Below are 25,426 nucleotides of genomic sequence, written 5' to 3' on the forward strand. Positions count from 1 at the left end.
TTGATGAGATGCCATGCAGCTGTGTCGATAATCACGTACACCTTTAGTAGACTATATTTCTGCGCTGCCGTCAGTATATTCATTATCATTCGTATAATTTTGCTTTCCGTATAAAATATTGCTAGCCAGTGAAAACAAGAAATAATAAAATATATATTTTGTATAAATTCTATAAATTTTTAATTGAAAAATTAGTTCATATTATTGTTTAAATAATTTAATTAAAAATATTAGGTCTGTAAACGATCATTCCCGGTAAAATATGACTTCAGAAAGTTTGAAAGACCTCAGCCCTTTACTGTGATAAATTCCTGCCTTTTGCAGTTATTCGAGGGTGAAATCTGTGAAACGTAAGATTAGTATAAATATATTCATACTGATTTCATTTTCGTGAATAAGCCATGTTAAATTATGTTGATTTTGAAGTTCTTTTCGAATGTAAATTCGCGCTGCATTATTATATTGCCCCACATGTTCAAAACCGTGTAAGTGTTGAATGTATGATGGTGGGCGCCAAGTCTGCGCACTCCTAGTACCAATGAGGTCCAAACATTACATGTATGGACCTCATAGGCGACATCAGTGCTAAAATTGGGTTAGAGATTTATGTGGATCTAAATTTATTGTAATTTCAACAAAAGTACTAGCTAAATTTGAGGCTTTTGTTGAAATTTTGCTTTAATGATACATTAATGCTTCAATAAGAAACAAAAAATTGAAAGAAATGAAGGGGAACTTACATTTTGACGACTTTTTCCTGATTTTCTTGGCAGTTGTCCTTCACTTCTGACTCTCGATCGGACCTGATATGCAGATCACGTATACGCGTTCTCGTCAGGTGATCGGTCGGTTATTCTTTTCGCCAGATGTTGATAATTATATATTTCATAACGCAGCGTTCATCGCAAATTTAGCTGAAAGAGATTGAAGTTGAACAGCGCAAGCTTTAATTTATTCAGAAATAACGTTTGATTGCACAAGTTTCGCCTCGGACATTTAGGATCATTTGGTCCCATATTGGCGTAACTACGGGGGGGGGGGGGTGTCCCTACCACCGTCCACACCGGGCGTCCACAAGCCAGCAATTATCTTTTTTCTCTTTTTTTAACCAAAATGCTTCCCCCCAGAAAAAAAGAACCAGGGTTAAAGAGAAAGACAATTATGATAGAGGAACACAAAATACTTTATTTTTTCAGCTTTTAATGCATCGACTTATAATCAAATATTAAATGGGGCTTAGAACATTTTTTTAAAAAGTCAATTAATAAAAATATTCCGCTCTTCGGGATTTGAGCTTTCATGAAATATCCGATCTTTTTCATGATTACCGAAAATACTTCAAATGTCAAAAAAAAAATTATCGGTGTAGTAGCTGATACCTTGCGCCCGCCTTAATTATTTTAATGTTGAGATACTTTGCTTTAATTTAATGAATTCCTAAAAGCATTAATTCTCAGATCATTTGTCGCAATCGAATGATTCGATTGGTAAGCTAGTTGTATAATTATTATGATTCATGAATTGTTTAAAATGTGTCTCTCTATCAGTTTTGAATATTTAAAAAAATGTCAGCTCGTGCTTTTTGCTCGCAATATTTTGATTAGTAAGAAATTCTTGTGTATGCGAGTTTGATACATAAATAACTAGAGAGAGGGGGGGGGGTGTCCCTCAGCTACTTGTCCTTGCTTATTCCAATTTTTTTTATTATGCTCGTGTTGTGAGTATTTCAAAGTCTTTTCTTTTTCTCACCCTTTTTATTGTCTCGGAGCTTCCCTCTATTTCTTTGCTACGATGTATAGCCCATCTTACTTGTTTCATTTTTTTATGTTCTCATTTCATTGAAAACATAATTATTAAACTGACGTAGAAGACTTTACAACAAAATTTTGATATTGTTTTTTCTTGTTTGTTTGGCTTTCTTTTTTCTTCTCCTCAGTCCTTTTTCTAATTAGTTTCCCTTTCCTTATTTTATATTATTTCATTTCATGAGGCATCCGCCAACTTATATACAACAACAAACGTTAGAGGCGGATATCCAGTAAGGGGGCGTGGTGGCCGGTGTGCCCTCTAAAAAGAGGAAAATAGGAAGGAAAAAAAGCAGGATTTATCTTGGTGAAGATGATAGTGGTGGTGATGGTGGCGGTGATGATGATGATGATGATGATAATAATGATGGTGGTAGTGGTGATAAAGATGAGAATGAAGTTGGTGACGATGATATGATGATGATGTAATTTTGTCTTTAAAAAAATAATAGTGCAAAGGCGAAATCATTTAAAGTTTATTATGAAAATAGCAGAAAAAAATAATTTGAAAAATTGTACGTATGCGTATGGAAAATCTATCCCCCACCAAAAAAGAAAAAAAGTGAGATTTTGTTTTGTTATTTGTGACGGCGTAGGCCTATGCGAACAGCTGTGTGATATAATTATGGTAAAAAAAGTAAATGAAATGCCAAGAAATACATGATAATGACTTTTATTGTACATTCAGTATATCAGTAGATAAATTCATACTCGTTCCAAAAAAAGAAGAAAGTGGGTATATTATGGACCATTAAAAATGGGCAGTTGCTCTATATATTATATTACATAGAATATATAGAGCAACTGCTCGTGTGTAGCGGTAAGTTATTCACCTGATCTACATAATTCATGCGGCGCACGGCGCGTGCGCAATGTTTAATAATTATTGTTGTGAATACAATGAATGTCATCAAAAACATAATAACACAGATCAAATAGTGCCAGCTCGACGCGCAAAATGAGAAAAAAATATATATTTTCTGCCCTGATAATTTGATAACCCTAACCTAACCCAATTTCTAAGTATTTTTATCATAAACAGGATAACTATATACAATGATTGAAATTAACTTTATATTCTTTTGCGAACAAAATGAATATGAAAGACAGCTTTTTGATAAAGAACACAGTTTTAGAGCGTTAGAGCGCGATTTATACCTACAACCGCTAACATAGGCGGATCCAGGGGGGCCGAGGGGCCCGGGCCCCCCTATTGGCGGAGCAAAAAAAGAAAAAAAAAGAAAGGAAAAAAGAAAAGGAAGGGAAAAGAGAGGAAAAAAGAAGAAAGGCAAACATAAGAGGAGGAACATGATTAAATGAAATAACATTAGGGGAAGACTCTGAAAATAATTTTTTTTTTAAATCTATTTGTTAGGATAAAAAATTTTCGCTCGCGCTTCGCGCCTTATTGTCTTTTAGGGTATTTGCATATCTTGCTCAATATGGAGCTTGAAAAATCAAACTTTGAAGTCATTATACAAAACATATTTCAGCTGGGAAATTGAACTTTCATTATTTTGTTTCATTTACAAATTGATTTTTAAAAAGTGCTCTGTAAAAATGTCTGTGATATCATCTGAACATTATCATTTTCTGCTTGCGCTGCGCGCTCGCAAAATTTGAATTTTCAGGTACGTATTATTTTCCTGTATTCCATAAAGTTCTCAAAAAGTTCCCTATTCAGGTCAGATTGTTAAAACGTATCAGCTAGCGCCGCACGCTATAGCATTTGGATTAGTCGGTTATGTATATCCCAATATTAATTCTAAATCAAACTAATTTGATGACAGTTTATCAAAAACTTCGACTCGCGATTTCTGCTCGCATTGATAGATATATAATGCCTCTTATGCATAATTACAAAGTGCTTTAAATGTCCAGTTTTCAGGCCATAAAATTAACACATTTCGCGCTCCCATGCGAGAGAAATAGGAAGATGGTCATCAATTTCATATGATGACATAATGCCCTCATAGCATGTTCCGGTCCTATGTAAAAACTCAAAGTAATAAAAATAAAATACATCAGCTCTTTTTTAACTGTGATCCATCACAATTCACAATTTTCCCACAAAGTGTTTGCATTACAGAGCTTAAATTCACCCTTTGTTATATCATATATTTTTAGCTCGCGCTTTGCGCTCTCTTTATTGATTTTCATGATAAGAAAGTTACTTAGAATACCCAAATTCTAGGTCGAAATCTAAAACACACGTTAATTCAGATACGCAGATTGTTCTCTATTTAAATCATTATCCAGTTTCAGATCACAATATCAAAAAGTGTCTGCTCGCGGATAAATAACTTATCCTTTTCATGATAAAACATGAATAGTGCGTCCAGAATCTTTCCCCATAATTTTGTTTACCCATCACATTTCTCCTATTTTCTCCTCCCTTTTATTTTCCATTAATTTTTCTTTCGTTCACTTTTTTTCTGTCCTCTTTTCCCATAATTTATTTTACCCATCACATTTCTCCCTATTTACTCTTCCCTTTTATTTTCCCTTAATTTTTCTTTCGTTCACTTTTTTTCTGTCGCCTTTCCCCTTCTAAGTTCTATTTTTTTTTCTCGTCTCACCGCTTTTCCTCATCCCCAGCCCTCGATCGACGCCCGTGCAGATTCGCAAACAATATCAAGAGTATATGTCTACTTGCAAGGGCGGAAATCTCTCCCCAAAGGTAGGGGGACCAGGGGCTGGAAAATTTGACAAGCAAAAAACAAACAAAAAAAGAAGGTTTATCACCCTCTAAAGAAGGTCATCTTGACCAAAAGAAATTTGACAAGCAAACAAGCAAAAAAAAGGGGCATGCCAAAAGTAAGATCGTCTCTTCCAAAATACATTTCGAATTTGAACGACATGACCAAAAATAGTAGGGGGACATTTCATAATGTGCCCCCTACTATTTTGGGTGAGGGGACATGTCCCCCGGCCCTGGGGTTTGCGCCCATGTGGGTGGGGGTGTTGCGCCTCCCTATCGGGATCATATCACAGCGAGTATACACTCTTCCATATTGGAAGAGTGTTTACTCGCTGAGATTTCGATCTCACACATAATTTTATAAAAAAAAATAGAACAGCTACGCCTTGAACACAGGCCAAAATGCCTAACGATTTCTCCGCGGCATTAACAACTCTCGTAAAGGGCGCTCCACGTTGCATGAACAGCTCTCTATGGCGACGAAATTTACCGCGGAATTGCAGCCAGCAGCGTGGGAAATTGGCAGAAAATTCAAGAAGAGAACCGGTGAGTACCGATTTAACAGTATTCATGTATTAATTAATATTTATTTAATCATAAGAATAATTTTTTTTTACGGAAAGAAAGCTTAGTTCTAAGCTAGGGCGGCCCAAATGCGCGTGAGTGGAGTCCCAGTTTCTTAACACGGGTAAGTATTGCGGTGTCGCCTAGAGTGAGTCTGCGCACCTAACGATTTGAGTTAAGATTTAAAGTGAATTTCTTTTTATTTCACAAAATCTTTCAGTTGATAATGTTCCTTACATCATAATGAGTTAGTGTGCCAAATATCTCATAAAAAATTGAAAGAAATACCGGTATACAGTAGAGGCGCACAGCCAATATCAATATGGGAGACTCTCTCCAACACTCATTCAATGAACCACTCCTAGTACCAATGAGGTCCAAACATTACATGTATGGACCTCATAGGCGACATCAGTGCTAAAATTGGGTTAGAGATTTATGTGGATCTAAATTTATTGTAATTTCAACAAAAGTACTAGCTAAATTTGAGGCTTTTGTTGAAATTTTGCTTTAATGATACATTAATGCTTCAATAAGTAACAAAAAATTGAAAGAAATGAAGGGGAACTTACATTTTGACGACTTTTTCCTGATTTTCTTGGCAGTTGTCCTTCACTTCTGACTCTCGATCGGACCTGATATGCAGATCACGTATACGCGTTCTCGTCAGGTGATCGGTCGGTTATTCTTTTCGCCAGATGTTGATAATTATATATTTCATAACGCAGCGTTCATCGCAAATTTAGCTGAAAGAGATTGAAGTTGAACAGCGCAAGCTTTAATTTATTCAGAAATAACGTTTGATTGCACAAGTTTCGCCTCGGACATTTAGGATCATTTGGTCCCATATTGGCGTAACTACGGGGGGGGGGTGTCCCTACCACCGTCCACACCGGGCGTCCACAAGCCAGCAATTATCTTTTTTCTCTTTTTTTAACCAAAATGCTTCCCCCCAGAAAAAAAGAACCAGGGTTAAAGAGAAAGACAATTATGATAGAGGAACACAAAATACTTTATTTTTTCAGCTTTTAATGCATCGACTTATAATCAAATATTAAATGGGGCTTAGAACATTTTTTTAAAAAGTCAATTAATAAAAATATTCCGCTCTTCGGGATTTGAGCTTTCATGAAATATCCGATCTTTTTCATGATTACCGAAAATACTTCAAATGTCAAAAAAAAAATTATCGGTGTAGTAGCTGATACCTTGCGCCCGCCTTAATTATTTTAATGTTGAGATACTTTGCTTTAATTTAATGAATTCCTAAAAGCATTAATTCTCAGATCATTTGTCGCAATCGAATGATTCGATTGGTAAGCTAGTTGTATAATTATTATGATTCATGAATTGTTTAAAATGTGTCTCTCTATCAGTTTTGAATATTTAAAAAAATGTCAGCTCGTGCTTTTTGCTCGCAATATTTTGATTAGTAAGAAATTCTTGTGTATGCGAGTTTGATACATAAATAACTAGAGAGAGAGGGGGGGGGTGTCCCTCAGCTACTTGTCCTTGCTTATTCCAATTTTTTTTATTATGCTCGTGTTGTGAGTATTTCAAAGTCTTTTCTTTTTCTCACCCTTTTTATTGTCTCGGAGCTTCCCTCTATTTCTTTGCTACGATGTATAGCCCATCTTACTTGTTTCATTGTTTTATGTTCTCATTTCATTGAAAACATAATTATTAAACTGACGTAGAAGACTTTACAACAAAATTTTGATATTGTTTTTTCTTGTTTGTTTGGCTTTCTTTTTTCTTCTCCTCAGTCCTTTTTCTAATTAGTTTCCCTTTCCTTATTTTATATCATTTCATTTCATGAGGCATCCGCCAACTTATATACAACAACAAACGTTAGAGGCGGATATCCAGTAAGGGGGCGTGGTGGTGTGCCCTCTAAAAAGAGGAAAATAGGAAGGAAAAAAAGCAGGATTTATCTTGGTGAAGATGATAGTGGTGGTGATGGTGGCGGTGATGATGATGATGATGATGATAATAATGATGGTGGTAGTGGTGATAAAGATGAGAATGAAGTTGGTGACGATGATATGATGATGATGTAATTTTGTCTTTAAAAAAATAATAGTGCAAAGGCGAAATCATTTAAAGTTTATTATGAAAATAGCAGAAAAAAATAATTTGAAAAATTGTACGTATGCGTATGGAAAATCTATCCCCCACCAAAAAAGAAAAAAAGTGAGATTTTGTTTTGTTATTTGTGACGGCGTAGGCCTATGCGAACAGCTGTGTGATATAATTATGGTAAAAAAAGTAAATGAAATGCCAAGAAATACATGATAATGACTTTTATTGTACATTCAGTATATCAGTAGATAAATTCATACTCGTTCCAAAAAAAGAAGAAAGTGGGTATATTATGGACCATTAAAAATGGGCAGTTGCTCTATATATTATATTACATAGAATATATAGAGCAACTGCTCGTGTGTAGCGGTAAGTTATTCACCTGATCTACATAATTCATGCGGCGCACGGCGCGTGCGCAATGTTTAATAATTATTGTTGTGAATACAATGAATGTCATCAAAAACATAATAACACAGATCAAATAGTGCCAGCTCGACGCGCAAAATGAGAAAAAAATATATATTTTCTGCCCTGATAATTTGATAACCCTAACCTAACCCAATTTCTAAGTATTTTTATCATAAACAGGATAACTATATACAATGATTGAAATTAACTTTATATTCTTTTGCGAACAAAATGAATATGAAAGACAGCTTTTTGATAGAGAACACAGTTTTAGAGCGTTAGAGCGCGATTTATACCTACAACCGCTAACATAGGCGGATCCAGGGGGGCCGAGGGGCCGGGCCCCCCTATTGGCGGAGCAAAAAAAGAAAAAAAAAAGAAAGGAAAAAGAAAAGGAAGGGAAAAGAGAGGAAAAAAGAAGAAAGGCAAACATAAGAGGAGGAACATGATTAAATGAAATAACATTAGGGGAAGACTCTGAAAATAATTTTTTTTTAAATCTATTTGTTAGGATAAAAAATTTTCGCTCGCGCTTCGCGCCTTATTGTCTTTTAGGGTATTTGCATATCTTGCTCAATATGGAGCTTGAAAAATCAAACTTTGAAGTCATTATACAAAACATATTTCAGCTGGGAAATTGAACTTTCATTATTTTGTTTCATTTACAAATTGATTTTTAAAAAGTGCTCTGTAAAAATGTCTGTGATATCATCTGAACATTATCATTTTCTGCTTGCGCTGCGCGCTCGCAAAATTTGAATTTTCAGGTACGTATTATTTTCCTGTATTCCATAAAGTTCTCAAAAAGTTCCCTATTCAGGTCAGATTGTTAAAACGTATCAGCTAGCGCCGCACGCTATAGCATTTGGATTAGTCGGTTATGTATATCCCAATATTAATTCTAAATCAAACTAATTTGATGACAGTTTATCAAAAACTTCGACTAGCGATTTCTGCTCGCATTGATAGATATATAATGCCTCTTATGCATAATTACAAAGTGCTTTAAATGTCCAGTTTTCAGGCCATAAAATTAACACATTTCGCGCTCCCATGCGAGAGAAATAGGAAGATGGTCATCAATTTCATATGATGACATAATGCCCTCATAGCATGTTCCGGTCCTATGTAAAAACTCAAAGTAATAAAAATAAAATACATCAGCTCTTTTTTAACTGTGATCCATCACAATTCACAATTTTCCCACAAAGTGTTTGCATTACAGAGCTTAAATTCACCCTTTGTTATATCATATATTTTTAGCTCGCGCTTTGCGCTCTCTTTATTGATTTTCATGATAAGAAAGTTACTTAGAATACCCAAATTCTAGGTCGAAATCTAAAACACACGTTAATTCAGATACGCAGATTGTTCTCTATTTAAATCATTATCCAGTTTCAGATCACAATATCAAAAAGTGTCTGCTCGCGGATAAATAACTTATCCTTTTCATGATAAAACATGAATAGTGCGTCCAGAATCTTTCCCCATAATTTTGTTTACCCATCACATTTCTCCTATTTTCTCCTCCCTTTTATTTTCCATTAATTTTTCTTTCGTTCACTTTTTTTCTGTCCTCTTTTCCCATAATTTATTTTACCCATCACATTTCTCCCTATTTACTCTTCCCTTTTATTTTCCATTAATTTTTCTTTCGTTCACTTTTTTTCTGTCGCCTTTCCCCTTCTAAGTTCTATTTTTTTTTCTCGTCTCACCGCTTTTCCTCATCCCCAGCCCTCGATCGACGCCCGTGCAGATTCGCAAACAATATCAAGAGTATATGTCTACTTGCAAGGGCGGAAATCTCTCCCCAAAGGTAGGGGGACCAGGGGCTGGAAAATTTGACAAGCAAAAAACAAACAAAAAAAGAAGGTTTATCACCCTCTAAAGAAGGTCATCTTGACCAAAAGAAATTTGACAAGCAAACAAGCAAAAAAAAGGGGCATGCCAAAAGTAAGATCGTCTCTTCCAAAATACATTTCGAATTTGAACGACATGACCAAAAATAGTAGGGGGACATTTCATAATGTGCCCCCTACTATTTTGGGTGAGGGGACATGTCCCCCGGCCCTGGGGTTTGCGCCCATGTGGGTGGGGGTGTTGCGCCTCCCTATCGGGATCATATCACAGCGAGTATACACTCTTCCATATTGGAAGAGTGTTTACTCGCTGAGATTTCGATCTCACACATAATTTTATAAAAAAAAATAGAACAGCTACGCCTTGAACACAGGCCAAAATGCCTAACGATTTCTCCGCGGCATTAACAACTCTCGTAAAGGGCGCTCCATTTATAAATAACGTTGCATGAACAGCTCTCTATGGCGACGAAATTTACCGCGGAATTGCAGCCAGCAGCGTGGGAAATTGGCAGAAAATTCAAGAAGAGAACCGGTGAGTACCGATTTAACAGTATTCGTGTATTAATTAATATTTATTTAATCATAAGAATAATTTTTTTTTACGGAAAGAAAGCTTAGTTCTAAGCTAGGGCGGCCCAAATGCGCGTGAGTGGAGTCCCAGTTTCTTAACACGGGTAAGTATTGCGGTGTCGCCTAGAGTGCAATGAACAAGGCACTTGTTCACTGCAACCATCCTGCCTGTGGGGAATCTACCACTGATCTCTCCCCTACCTGGATGGGAACAATAACGCTGATTGGCCTATTCCGTGTTGAAGCACCGGAAGTTGGTACCTCCGCACGCCGAGTTCCCCCAAAAAAGCCAAAATCGGAGTAGAGTCTGGTACACAGCAATAGTGTCAATTCTTAATTATACTTACCAAATCAACTCTTATAACAGCACTTTTCAATGTGAATTTATACCTGATACAAAGTTTAAGATGTCGTCCTGTGCCACGTATAATTGCACTTATTGTGACGACCGTGGAAACAGAGAAAATGGGATTACTTTTCACAGATAAGACAAGCTGGTGAACTGCATAGTTGTAGACTTTATGTAGTCCCATGTGCTCAAATACATGTGTGGTAATTCTAAATTACCAGAGCAAGTTTCCAAAACTTTAAAACTCCGGGGGGGGGGGGGGGGGGTTATCGATTGTGATTTCTCTGGAAGCGTGATGAATTCAAACCATGATTCAAATAAATATTCTGTTTATTAATATTCACAAATGTCACCAAGTTTTATGAGTTTATCAATCATGTTTGGACAGAAGAATATCACGACTGAGACACGAAAATACTGACCGTGTATAGCATGTATTGTGAAACTTAAGTTAAGACTGAAAATCTGCCGTTTCGGAGGAGTTAAAAAAAAATTGCAAGCATAGATCCTGACCGAAATAGACTGATTTCTGGGACAAGGACTGGATCTACAAGGTATTCTGAAAATTATTTATCTTTTATTTGTGAAAGGATAATAAAATTTACAAGCTATAGGTACATGTACGGTATAGGACTAGGACTTTAGGGGGCTTATGTAACTTGTGGCATGTGAATTTGTGATATTTCTCTGTCAACAATAGATCGAATTATTTTTTCCAAGAACCCTTTTTTTAAGTTCGTAAAAAAAGACATTAAGCTACAGAGACGGATTTACAGACTTCAGAAATTTCACAGAACTTATTTTGAGATGCCGAATGTCTTCAAAGAAAAAATGTCTCGGTGGAGCAAAAAAAAAGGGGGGGGGTGGGGTTATCAACCAGAAATTTAGGGGGTGACGCAATAAAAATAATCTGACAAGCAAAAAAAGGTTATCAACCCAAAATTTAGGAAGGGATGCAAAACAAAAGAAATAATCTGACAAGCATCAAAAAGGGTTATCAACCAGAATTTCAGGGCGGACCACAACGATTTTAGGGGGGTCCACCTGAATTTAGGGGGGATGCAGGAAAAAAATTGACAAGCAAAAAGAAAAAAAAAGTTGTCAACATAAATTTTGGGGGGTCTGTCCCCCACCTAAAATTTAGGGGTACAGGACCCCCCCCCCCCCCCCCCCCCCGCTTCCGCTACCTACAGTGTATATGAACAAACTGGGTAGAGGATAATTGAAGAGGGTCGATCGATGTGACAGAAGGAAAGAGAGAGAGAGAAGGTCAAGTCCACCTCAGAAAAATGTTGATTTGAATCAATAGAGAAAAATCAGACAAGCACAATGCTGAAAAATTTCATTAAAATCTGATGTAAAATAAAAAGTTATGACATTTCAAAGTTTTGCTTATTAAAAAAAATAGTGATATAAACGAGCCAGTTACATCCAAATGAGAGAGTCAATGATTTTACTCACTATTTCTTTGTGTGTTATAGTTTGAATTATACAATATTTCAATTTTTACGAATTTGACGTTTAGGACCTCCTTGCCGGAAGCACAAAATGTTAAAATAATGGAATACCAACCGAGATGTGCATATAACTGTTTTGTGAAATGAAGCGAAACTTTAAACTGCCATAACTTTCATATTACATCCGATTTTGATGAAATTTTCAGGGTTATGCTGAATTTTTTTCTTTTTATTCAAATCAAGTTTTAGTTGGGTGGACTTGTTCTTTAAAGGGCGAGTCCACCTCATGAAAATGATTATTTGAATAGAGAGAAAAACACACAATAATGCTCAAAATTTAATCAAAATCAGAAATAAAATATGAAAGTTATACTTTCAACCAGCGTTCTCGCCAGTGTATAACACGCATGGTGCAAACACCATGCGTGCGGAAATGGAGACCAAGTGGAACCATGCGTAAAATTTCAGCGACATGCGTGGCGACATGCGTGGAAAAATTAAATGGAAATATTCAGAAAAAAATAATACACTCCATGAACTCATCTTAGTGATAGCAACTTCATTTATCGGGTTGCGCCGAAGTCCCACCAACTTAAGACCACTTACAGGCCTACTACGGCTAGGAAAGTGGCAAGGCGCCCAGCTAGCTCGCGGCTGCTATTGCGGGCATATGACGGCACGGTACGGTCGTTCCGTTGACTATTCCCCCGTCTGCCCCGCACATCACACCGGCTATGCTCCATGACCTACCGGTAGCTGCGCTTACTGATATGATGGGAGTGGAACTTGGAATAAATGCATTGTATATACAAGGAACATGTACTTGTACTGTGTTTGTCATTTATCCCGCCCTCTATACACACAATGAACGAATAGCAAAGGAGTTGTACTGTGTTTGTCATTTTATCCCGCCCTCTCTGCACACAATGAACGAATAGCAAAGGAGTTTGAGAACTGTGCGTGACCGCTATGGTGCATGGATGTTAGGCCTGGGACGATTGTCATTTTTACCATTCAATTATTTCCTGAAAAATAATCGAATGATTCGATTGTTCGTCGGGAATCAGGTCTTTTAAGTCACAATAGTTGACCTACTTTATGGTGAAATCTCCATCAAAGTCACATGTTTAGAATAAATGAAAGTAGGACCTTTTTCCCCTTCTCCATGATATTTATATCAAAAGAAACTACATGAAATGAGATTAAAACTTTCAGTTTATTGTTCCTATGAAAATCCTTCCTAAATCCATGCTGGTACTCTGGTATTATGCATGCATCCCTCCAAGTGCCACACCCCTGCATATGAATGAATCAGCCCACATCAGCCAGTGCAAAGTCCAAATCCCAAAGATGTAAACAACTCATTCATGAACTATTCTTTGAGACTGACCCCAGGTGGAGCATTTCTTGAACAATTTCATCCCTTGCCCACACCATGTCCCCGCCCCCACTTGTGGCACTGCCCACGATTCTACACATGTATTTCAAAAAAATATTTTGCAAAATATTTAATTTGAAATACCTTATAAAATTACGATTTTTTTATCATTTGAACCTACATGTATAACTGGGTCTATTTTTGGAGACTAGTCGAGAAAGTACAGGCGCATGTTGGAATGTAGTTTTCATTGTGTGAGGGGGATAGAAAAAAGGTTGAATTATTGTTTTGAAACAAAGGAATTCTCCGGCTCCCACCCTTATCTTTCTCTAGCTCTCCCTCACACACACACAGATGGGGGAGGGGTCAATTTATTTCTGAAGTCATGACCTCTCCTGATAAGGGAACCACTGCCTTCTTTGTTTCCCCAAAAGTTTCATTGGCTATCCGAAGGTCCAATCAGCTCAAGTGAGCTTGGTTGTGTGATTTCTTATTGTTTTGTGCACGCAGACAATGAACTCATTTTGTGTATCGAGGGCAAGGTTGGGTGGGATAAAAAAAAAATCGGAGCGCTTTCATGTTGGTGTGTAACTGTGAATGTAATACAATCATTGATTATTTTTGAAAAATTATCTCGGTAACATAATTTTTAAACCTGTATGAAGTGTCATCATTGTTTTATTGTCATTTTGTTATTATTACTTGGGTATTTGAGTTCTCCCAATGTCATAATCGGGATCTGCCGAACATTCGATTTGTGTAAATTTTGCTTATCGATTGGTGATTGGCGGCATGCCAATCGAACCATTTGATCAATCGATGTTTACTCCCAGGCCTAGCATTTATGTGCATTTGTGTGGGCTTAAAAATACGCCACAATGGGGCTCCCTTGGCGTCTCTATTTCATGAAAAGGCCGTCGCTTCCGCACCCACCCCCCGGGAGTGGCAGCAAAAGTCCCCGACATGGGTGAATTTTTTTCTGGCGAGAACGCTGCTTTCAACGTTTGAATACGATGAATTTTTCGGTGTTACACTTGTTTGATTTTTTTTTTTGGGGGGTGTGGGGTAGACTTAAATTAAAGGGGGGGGGGGTTCAAGCCAAGTGTTATAAGCCTTCATAACCTAGAAAGTCCTTGCCATATCGATCCTAAGATGGTTATTTGGAAAACCTCCAAAATACCCCTAGAAAAGTCAAGGATTTCATCCATTCTTCCTTAGGTGAGAAAAACACCAACCCCTTCAAAATTATGTTTCCGAATTGTATACTGGGAAAGTACCATTGTTTCAAGAAAATTGCGAATTCTGGCACCTTAAATATATGAAGTTTTGTATAAAAAGCAATGAGTGCTTCAGTGTGCAGACAGCTAGCGTATCACTCATAATGCACATGCTAATGGAGCGATCGCGTTCCTTTTGGGGGAACTGGTATGGCGGACAATAGAACTTGCGGGCTTCAAACAAAGGACCCTCCCCGCATATCCAGTTAGGGGAGAGATCAGTGGAATCTACAGGTAGGACTATGGTATGCCAATGCTGTACATAGCACACACTTTGAAAAATCATTAAAATATCACTTTTGTGACTAAAATTACTGATTTCCATACAGTTGCATTTTTTTTTCATTAGTAACTTGGGAATAATTTTTGTATTCACCAGAGCGCTCAAAAACTTGAATTTTGGGCATATTTTTGTGTACGCCCTCTATTGGTGGAAAGTAATATGGCAAGAAATTTTTCATTTTTTGATCTCTATTTTTAATTAAGAAAAAACTGATTTTAAGAATCAAATTGAAATAAGAGCCAAGTAGTATGAATAATAGGTGTCATTAAAACTGTCAGTGTAAAAACAACAAGCATTTGCCCCAAAGAAAAAGAGAAAATAAGCCAAACATTGCCACCCTTATTTTGCCACACATGGAGATATAACTGAGAACAAGGTTATATTATAACCTTGTTCATTGAATGAGTGGAACAAGGTTATAATATAACCTTGTTCTCAGTTATATCTCCATGTGTGACAAAATAAAGGTGGCAATGTTTGGCTTATTTTCTCTTTTTCTTTGGGGCAAATGCTTGATTTTTTTACTGACAGTTTCCATTAGACCTGTTAATTCATACCACTTGGCTCTTTTTCAAATTTGATTCTTTATATCATTTTTTCTTAATTAAAAATAGAGATCAAAAAATGAAAATTTTCTTGCCATATTACTTTCCACCAATAGAGGGCGTACATAAAAATATGCCCAAAATTCAAGTTTTTGAGTGCTCTGGTGAATACAAAAATTATTCTCACATTACTAATGATAAATAAATTAAAACTATATTGAAATTAGTAATTTTGGTCACAAAAGTGATATTTTAATGATTTTTTTAAAGTGGGTGCTCTATACAGCATTGGCATACCATAGTCCTACCTGTAGATTCTCCACAGGCCAGATGGTAGCAGTGAACAAGTGCTCTCCAATAGGGGAGACAATCTCCCACATTGGAGACTTGCTTTGCAAAAGGACAAAAGAAACAACACCAGCAAAAGCATGATTTTTTCCACCAAAAATTTGGTCTCACTGAGGTCAGAAGCCCATTTGTTTTGTGTGATTGACAACAAAAATCCTTATCAAAACAAAAGTAGACAGTGAATTTTTAAAATAGGTGGTGAAAAGGGGTAATTTTTTATGAGGAATCTGCTTATCACATTTTTATTTGCTGCCAAGGTAATCCTTTTGCAGCAAATGTAAACAAAAAAATTGGTCTCCAAAACAGGAGACTGTCTCTGAAATTGGACACCCAAATTCTTAACAAAAGTCTCTGATATTGGAGATAATCTCCCACATTGGAGACAGTCTCCAATATTGGCCGTGCGCCTCTACTGGTATATAATTTTCCTGGAAAAAACCTCGGGCTGTCATTTTCAGATTGAAAAAAATAATGTTACCCCATGTCTGCGCACTCATTCACTTATGAATACCTGTCTATTGCATGTGTAAAGTTCGTGCTCATTGCGTATCTTTTTTTACTAGAATTGCGCAGATACGCGGGTGCGCAGACTTGGGAGACCGCGCAGACATGGGGGAACTGACCATACTGTCTTTTTGCACTCGAGCTTTCCAATCAATTCAAGACAGACGAAGAATATACCCCTTTCATAAACCCAATTATGCTGCTAATATCAGCATAATTTGGTCGTAAAATTGAGTTTATGAACGCATTTCCAAATAATGCGGATAATTGGCATGGTGCGGTCACAAGGTCACCCTTTTCCAACACAACCGCATCGGAGGGTTCGTGTCCAGTTGTCGTGATGATTATCCACCTTTTTCAGGACGGGCGCTCGTAAAAATAATGCGGCTTATTTTCGGAGTTTGTGAACGCAATTTTTATTGAATTATCCGCATTACTCTTAGGCGGCTAATTGGAGGATAGGTTTTTGAAAAGGGTATTAAATCAGTCCGGGAAATCACTACTACCAGATAGAAAGCAAGAGATCATGTTTGTGTGGCTTCACGTAGCCTTGAGGACTACATGATGATATTTTGAGGCCCCCTAAAATATATTTTTTAAATTAAATGACATCATCATGGACATGGAGCCTGAACCGACTCCCATAAGCAGTAGAGGCGCACGGCCAATATTAGAGACTGTCTCCAATGTGGGAAATTATCTCCAATATTAGAGACTTTTGTAAAGAATTTGGGTATCCGATTTCAGAGACAGTCTCCAGTTTTGGAGACTAATTTCCTTTGTTTACATTTGCGGCAAGAGGATTACATGGGCGGCAAATAAAAATGTGATAAGCAGATTCCTCATGAAAAATTACCTCTTTTAACCGTCTACTTTAAAAATCCCCCGTCTACTTTTGTTTTGATAAGGATTTTTGTTGTCAATCACACACAAAACAAATAGGCTTCTGACCTCAGTGAGACAAAATTTTGGGTGGAAAAAATCATGCTTTTGTTGGTGTTGTTTCTTTTGTCCTTTTGCAAAGGAAGTCTCCAATGTGGGAAATTGTCTCCCCTATTGGAGAGAGTCTCCCATATTGGCCGTGCGCCTCTACTGATAAGCACTCATTCAATTAACAAGGTTATGATATAGCCTTGTTCTTAGTTATATCTCCATGTGTGGCAAAATAAGGGTGGCAATGTTTGGCTTATTTTCTCCTTTTCTTTGGGGCAAATGCTTTATTTTTTACACTGACAGTTTTGATTACACCTATTGTTCATACAACTTGGCTCTTATTTAGATTTGATTCTTTAAATCATTTTTTTCTTAATTAAAAATAGAGATCAAAAAATGAAAATTTTCTTGCCATATCACTTTCCACCAATAGAGGGCATACACAAAAGTATGCCCAAAATTCTAGTTTTTGAGCGCTCTGGTGAATATAAAAATTATTCAGGCAGGGTGGTAGCAGTGAACAAGTGCCCATAAGAGACACATAACAAAGATGGATTTTTCTAGGAAATCCATGTTTGAAGATAGAAGTCACATAAATGTTTGTGATTTTACTTATCTTTACACCGTCATACGCCCAATGCGTAAGAAGGTTCCAAAAATAATATAAAGTTGAAAAATTGAAGGCTTCTTACCAGACCGATCTCGTAAAGATCCCTCGATCCATTTGTATTAGAACGCAAATACCATAGGCTTGAACCGCTTATAATGACGTGCCTTCGATTAACGATGTTACTACAAGCCATTTTGAAGAAAAATTTACAGATAAAAATGATTATTTAACAAATAAAATCTAAAACGTGATTGAAAATAATAATAGTATAGCATTACAACACAGCCTATGTACCGGTATTATGTTGCAGTGAAACTCCATTGGCCTTGTAATGCCTGGAAAATGCCAAATGGTTTGAAATTTTTATAATTTCATTAATAGAGTAGAACTAGCTAGATCTACTTATTTTGTCTTTGCTTTCTATTTACAGTTGAATTTTGATTTGTCGTTCCTAGAGCCAAGAGTCACAACACGGACCAACTGTAAAGATGATGGGAACCGTCGCAGACCAAGAGATAGCCAATCTCTCTGCAAAGCTGAACCAGGCCAGTGATAAGTTTATCAACCAATGGACAGGCCCAAGCCTTCTACAGTATCTCAAGCACAATGAAGCACAGCTACGGCAGTTCATTAAAGAAGCAGAAGGTATAGTTCCCGCATACTCCTAATGAAATAAAATTTGAATTTGAAATCATAATAAGTTGTAAAGTAGAGCTATTTGAAAAATAAAAGGGAGAGAAAAGATACCATGGTTTTGACCAAAGAAGAGGTTTCCTGTGCCACTTTTCATCATTTTATGATGGCAACATCAGGTCCAAAGACCAATCTAAAAAAAGAAGTTTTCTTGACATTTCAATTAATCCAATTACTTCCAACATTAGGGAACAACAGATCAGGGCTGCGTTTCATCAATATTTTCATCCGACAAGTTGTCAGATCTGACATCTTTCCATGATTTTGATTGGCTGAGAGGCACTGTTCCTATGGTAACTGTCGGATAAATTAGGACTTGTCGGATAAAACGTCCGACAAGTCCTTTCATGAAACGTCCCCCTGGGCTGTATTGCCTCACTGCATACATATGGTATAAACTTTGCTCTCATTTCAAAACTACAATTATTAGCAATGCTCACCAGCTGATCAAAATCAACGGTCCCTTGTCTTTACCAACCAACCAACCTCATTAGTTTTCATTCCCATCACATTCAGTTTCATTCTTTAATCATGAACTCTATTTCTAATCAAATTGTATTTAATCAAGATGTACTTCTAACTACAATGCACTTGGATACTATTTGCAATTTCTTTCCAGATAAAATTGAGGCTCTGAAAGGAGAGATGGAAACGCTAAAGCAACGAGCAACCAGCAATCAGTTAGGTAAGATATACCACTTGGTCTGTTTGGTCTAATCCTGGGCCCCGTCTTACCAATAGTTACGATCAATAGTAACACTATGGAAATCCATCAGTGTCATACTTTTTTCTCCAGGACATTTGCACAATGTCCTTTGTAAACAAAGAGAAGCACAGTGAATTTTCAAGAAAACAATGAATGCATGAAATATGCATCATAGCTAGAATATATTTTGAACAAACATTTCGTAGCATAATCAGTTGGTCTAACATCCATTTCATTTTCATTCATTTTACACAATTAACACTTTAATAATGATAATAACAACGCACCTCAGAATAGAATATTTCTAGATAGATGGCACTATATAAATGCCTATTATTATTATTATAATTAATAGTCCATTTAGACCAAATGGTATATACCTAGACTAAATGGCTATTGGACCAACTGGTTAGTAGACGAAATGGTGAGTGGACGAACTAATGGTAGACCAAATGACAGTAGACAAGATTGGCATTAGAGGAACTGGATATAAACCCTTCATAAGTCACACATCAGTTTTTAGTTCTCAAAAATTCTTCTCCTTTCCTTTCTCAGCTGTGGCAAATCAAGAGTCCCAAGCCAAGGAAATAGAGGCGGCAATCGAACAAGCCCGTACTACTACAGAGCAGCTACTCTTTCAGAAGGAGCAATGGGAAAAACAGCTGGTAGATGAGACTAAGCAATGCCAGGAGCAGAAGGAACGTAAGCCTATATTAAAGGTCAAGTCCACCCCAGAAAAATGTTGATTTAAATAAATAGAGAAAAATCAAAATAGCATAATGTTGAAAATTCATCAGAATCGGATGTAAAATGTGAAAATTATGACATTTTAAAGTTTTGCTTATTTTTCACAAAACAGTGATATGCACAACTCAGTGACATGCAAATGAGGCAGCTGATGATGTCCCTTACTCACTATTTCTTTTGTTTTATTTTGTTTGAATTATATAGTATATGACAATAAGGATCAACTTGACTGAACCATATAATATCAAACGATGCTAGTTCCACGTGTTTAAGGAGAAATTAATAGTTCACTTGACAAAGAGGAGAATATTTCATATGATTTTATAATATAAACTACAAAAGAAATAGTGAGTGGATGATGTCATCAGTGTCCTCATTTGCATACAATCCAGGATGTGCATATTACTCTTCTGTGAAATCTAGTGAACTTGTAAAATGTCATAACTTTCTTATTTCACATTCGATTTTGATGAAATTTTCAGTGTCATGCTTAGTGGATTTTTGTCTTTATATTCAAATCAAATTTTTGTTGGGGTGGACTTGTCCTGTAAAGAACACATTTCTATTTACATTTTCTTCTGTAACTTGAATTTCATGACTGTGTTCTATTTGACAATAGGAATGCGTAAATTGTGCAATTTTCGCATATTTATTGACGCATCCAAATGGAAGCTAAAAAGTGGAATTGACTAATCAGGACCCTGTAAACACAGCAATGCAAGGGCGTGTTTATGCTTTCACTTTTCAGGCCAGAATCGGTGTTTCCATAAGTGATTAGTCCAAAACACGGTTGCGTCCATGCTTACGCTGATCGTAAACTCACAAAAAGATACGTTTCAAAACGTACCTGCATTTCATGGCTGTGTTTTATTTGACAATAGGAATGCGTTAATTGTGCAATTTTCGCATATTTATTGACGCATCCAAAAGGAAGCTAAAGAGTGAAATTGACTAATAAGGATTCTTTACAATAAAAAACACAGCAATGCAAGTTTTCTGCCTGTATATTTGCTGCTTGGCAGCCAAATATTTTGCTGTAGAAAAACTAATGGCGAGTTTAAAAAAAAATAGGCTCATTGTGCGTATCACCGGCTGAAAGATGGTGAGAATATGGTATAGATTTGTATGAGGAAATCCCTATTTTATTTCACTTGATTTCCAATCAGTTATAAGGATGTAAAATAGAATTGGCTTTTGGAATTCCTTGTTTACTTCAGCAAAGGAATTGTGAAACTTCACAGTGATGAAGGTTATATGTATGATAGTATTTAATTCACAAAGCAATATAGGGGAGACCGGGGTTAGTTGGAACATGGGGTAAGTTGAAACATTGTAATTTTCTTTAATGCCTGTAAAATAAATTTATGCAATACTGCCCTCAATTTATTGCAATAATAATTCAACACTGTTGTATTATTAATTGCAATAAATTGAGGGCAATATTGCATTAATTTATTTTACAGGCTTTAAAGAAAATTACAATGTTTCAACTTACCCCATGTTCCAACTAACCCCGGTCTCCCCTTCTGAAAATTTGATCAAAATCGGATAATCATCAGCCCACCTAATTAATATTCATGAAGACATGCCTAGAACTGTTTCACTGGAAAAATGCAAATCTTTAAATTCAATAACTTTGTTATTTGTTATTCAATTTTGATGAAATTTTCAGCATTTTGCTCTGTGAAATTTATTCTGATGTAAATATCTTCAGCCCAGAGTATCCCTTAATTCTGTTTCTTTCAGTGATCGAGGCACAAGAGAAGGCGACCAGACAGAGACTGGAGGCCCTGAAGCAAGCTGAGCATTACTTCAAGGATATCATGGCTTTAGAGTTTAGGAAGATTGATGGTGGGTAAAGGTGTTCTCACACTAGAGTAATGGTCAGAGTCGGTCAATGATGGCGGAAAGGCCGTTTTGATGAGTATGGCAATAAAATATGCGTCGTTTTATAGCATTCTCTACTTTTGTAAAGGCTAAGGAATTTGAGACTGTACTGGAATTTACTTTGCATTTGGTTGCATTGTAAATCCCAGTTTTGTGTAATGCTCTATTTCAGAGGCCTTTTCAAGAATACATTTTTGAAGGGGGGGGGGGCTTGATTTTGAAACCAAACATTGCCCAGAGAGTCATATATACATTAATAAATTTGGCTTTTTCCATAATTCGTCATAATTTGATTAGCCAAGAAAAGTGGTTATAACAATTGATTCATGCAGTTGGCAGTAAATGTGGTTTTGTGAATTGATATTAATAGCGCTTTTATCACATTGGAAAACATCTGAATGTGGCTGAACAGATATATAATTATCCTAGTCTTCGGAATCTGGCTGGCCCGCTTGCGATCCGTGCACAACGTCAACCTCTACTCCCTGGGAAGTGTTCCTTGTTGTTCTTCTGTAGTCTGTGCTCATTATGGGGGAATCGTGGTCTAGTGGTTATGACTCTCCTCTTTTAATCAGAGGGACGTGGGTTCAAATCCCAGCTATGGCGTGTTTTCCTTCAGCAAGTAATTTACCCACATTGTGCTGCACTCAACCCAGGTGAGGTGAATGGGTACTCTTGCAGTGTCAATTCTGTAAATCCACTGAATGCTGGAAGGCAGCTCGAGCTAAAGCTTGGGTAATACATGTAATAGTAACAATGCGCCTCAGAATAGATTATTTCTAATTAGGTGGTGCTATATAAATGCCTATAATTATTATTATTCATTTTGTGTTTGCTTTTGATCAGGTCATCATCTGCAGTTTGTCTTCACCAACATTGACTCGAAGAACCATGATAGGAGCTTTTATCTAACCATTAAGATTGATAACAACCAATATCAAGGTATGTACGTAGCAGAGCTTCCATCTAATGCTGTTCTTTCAGTACTTAGTAGGTTGGGGGTGGGTTGTCTGGACACTTTGAAATTCTGAAGCCTTCTTTTTGGCTTCGGATTACACAAAATAATATGATTTCAATAGTTGTCATCTTCTTTAGTTTGGTTCTCTATAATATTGTATAACAGTAATACTACAAATTGATGGAACTTTTGTTGTTGACTTTTCCAATGGCTGCTGAAAATTGATTGTCTGGACACCCAACCAGTCCGGACACACAACAACTGGGTATACTGAAAAATGAGAAGAATTCAGACGGTTTCCTGCAAAATACTGATTTTTTAATTTTCTATAGTTTTATTTGTTGTCCTATGTTATTGATATCCTCACCAAAATACTGACTTTCAGCTTTTAAGATACTGAAATGTTATTGTTCAGGTTGGCAGCTCCAATGTAGATGAATGCCACTTGGTATAATTTTAAGAGTTTGTCTATGGCAACTTCACCATTGTAATTACCATGGGAACTTCGATTGCGCCCTGTTGCCATGGTAGTTGTCATAATGGCAGGGTTACCGTAGTTGTAATGATAAAAAAAGAAATCCTTAAAAACATGATTTCATGCACAAGTTCAATACAGATTGAATTGAGAGCTAAAATGTGCAATCTGGGTGCAAGCCAAAAAAAGGTCCTCACATTCAAACTTCCCAACAAGGGAACATCAACTAAATTCCACTACCCACTCTGAACTTTGTTTCCAATAGCAACACTTTAGTAATTGTTTGTTTTATTTTTCGCCATTCAAAGTAATATTCACATTGACAAAAAAATTAGTGTTACATTTGCAGACAATGATACATAGGAACTAATTGTAAAAAAAGAAAGTTATTACTGTCTAGTTCTTAGATTACTTTCATATTCTTAATTTCGTTTTTTCCTTTCTTTCAAATATACTTTAAAACCCTTAGTGACCGACTGCTGTCCGGCTATCGAGGGAATTCCAGATATGCTCAGTGAGCTGAACAAGACGAATAACCTCATGCAGTTTGTTGTGGGAGCGAGAAAAAAGTTCAAGCTTACGACCACGTAAAATCAACATGTATGATTCATTTTGTAATGTGGATTTTATGGTATTAGGATGTATTTAACGTGATAGATAGAAAATTAAAAATATTTGAACAATTCGTTTCTGTAATTCAACATAAAACCAAGGCCAATGGTGTCTAAAAATATGGAGCATTGTGGCCCATTGGATTAGTCTTTTGACTTTGAAATAGAGGGTCATGGGTTCGAATCCCAGCCATGGCGTAATTTCCTTCAGCAAGGAATTCATCCACATTGTGCTGCACTCAACCCAGGTGAGATGAATTGATACCTTGCAGGAATTTATTCCTTGAAATTATTATTTATTTATAATGTGTTATGCGCTATACAAGAACTGTCTATTATTATTATTATTATTGAAATGCCACCGCACTATAAAAGGCTGCGGGGCTATAGCCAGGGTAATAATATCTTAGTCCTTTGGAAGTGCATAGGGACGTTATGACATAATGTGATATGCGCTATACAAGAACTGCGTTATTATTATAAATTGTTATGAATCATATGTAATATTTTTTTAAAACAGAACACTGCTTGTCCATAAGGGTGACGTGTAAGATAAAGTTTTAGCTAGTGATCAATCATGTTTTGAATTGATCACACACAATGATCAATCAATTGTAGAAATCAAACCTATGATTAGATGTTGTTTGAAGGTTTGCATGGTGGCATGTACAATTGCTGATGTGGTTTACGGTACACCATGTGGAGTGTTATAGAAACAGTGGATAGAAGAAGAGAAGAAATGGATAGGCGAGAAAGTGGAGATTTGAGAGTAGAGTATTCTTTCTTGAAAATAGTCCTGAAAAGGACTGTAAACCAGAAGGAATGTTGAGTGAGAACAGCTTGAGTAGTGGAGCTGATGAGGAGATGCTGGCTTGAGTCGGCGAGTAGAGATGATGAGTAGTAGAGAGACTCGACGTTTCGGACAGGTTGACTGTCCGTCTTCAGGAGCTCCACTACTCAAGCTGTTCTCACTCAACATTCCTTCTGGTTTACAGTCCTTTTCAGGACTATTTTCAAGAAAGAATACTCTACTCTCAAATCTCCACTTTCTCGCCTATCCACTTCGTCTCTTCTTCTATCCACTGTTTCTATAACACTCCACATGGTGTACCGTAAACCACATCAGCAAACCTATGATTAGTTGCTAAGCTTTGCGCTTTGTGTTCCAGGGGGGGGGTGATTATTAGAAGCCAAAAATGGATCCTGTGTTTTAGAGCTTTTGTATTGTTGGACTGATCTTTAGGATTGATTATACTCAATCAATATGTCCAATCAGTTGCAGAAATCAATCTAAGCTTCATTTTATGGGGCCCTAATTATGGGGAGCCAAATCGGGTGGCTGTGAACATGATGAACAATAAAATTGTTTATTACATAATAGTTTTGTAAATGAGAAAACAATATTCTTACTCCAGTGCTTCAAGGTGTGAATTCATATAATTTTCTTGGGTGTAAAGTTTTGATCTCAAACTGAAAGTTTACCCTGAAATATGGGTGACTTGCTGATTGGTCTAAACTCCATTTATCAACTTAGTTTAATCTAAATTTGTCTATTAACAGTAAGTTGATTCAAACTCTCATGGAAATGGTTGGAAACAGGAAAAATAAACAGTTACTGGGGGCGATTTAGCCCCCGATATGCTCAAAATATCCATTCATTGCCATGATAA

At 36.6% G+C, this 25,426-nt stretch overlaps 1 protein-coding gene across 1 annotated transcript; it reads left to right on the forward strand.

Annotated features, from left to right (window-relative positions):
• The first annotated feature begins 242 nt into the window (after positions 1-242).
• Positions 243-23,953, forward strand: LOC121426242 (kinetochore protein Spc25-like). The gene is made up of 7 exons (XM_041622463.1): positions 243-350; positions 18,135-18,324; positions 18,992-19,057; positions 19,634-19,780; positions 21,572-21,676; positions 22,559-22,654; positions 23,615-23,953. Exons 2-7 carry the CDS (start codon positions 18,168-18,170, stop codon positions 23,734-23,736), a joined length of 693 nt encoding a protein of 230 aa, XP_041478397.1. The 5' UTR covers positions 243-350; positions 18,135-18,167; the 3' UTR covers positions 23,737-23,953.
• Positions 23,954-25,426: the final 1,473 nt, after the last annotated feature.

This window comes from Lytechinus variegatus, chromosome 13 (assembly GCF_018143015.1).
Source record: "Lytechinus variegatus isolate NC3 chromosome 13, Lvar_3.0, whole genome shotgun sequence".
NCBI lineage: Eukaryota > Metazoa > Echinodermata > Echinoidea > Temnopleuroida > Toxopneustidae > Lytechinus > Lytechinus variegatus.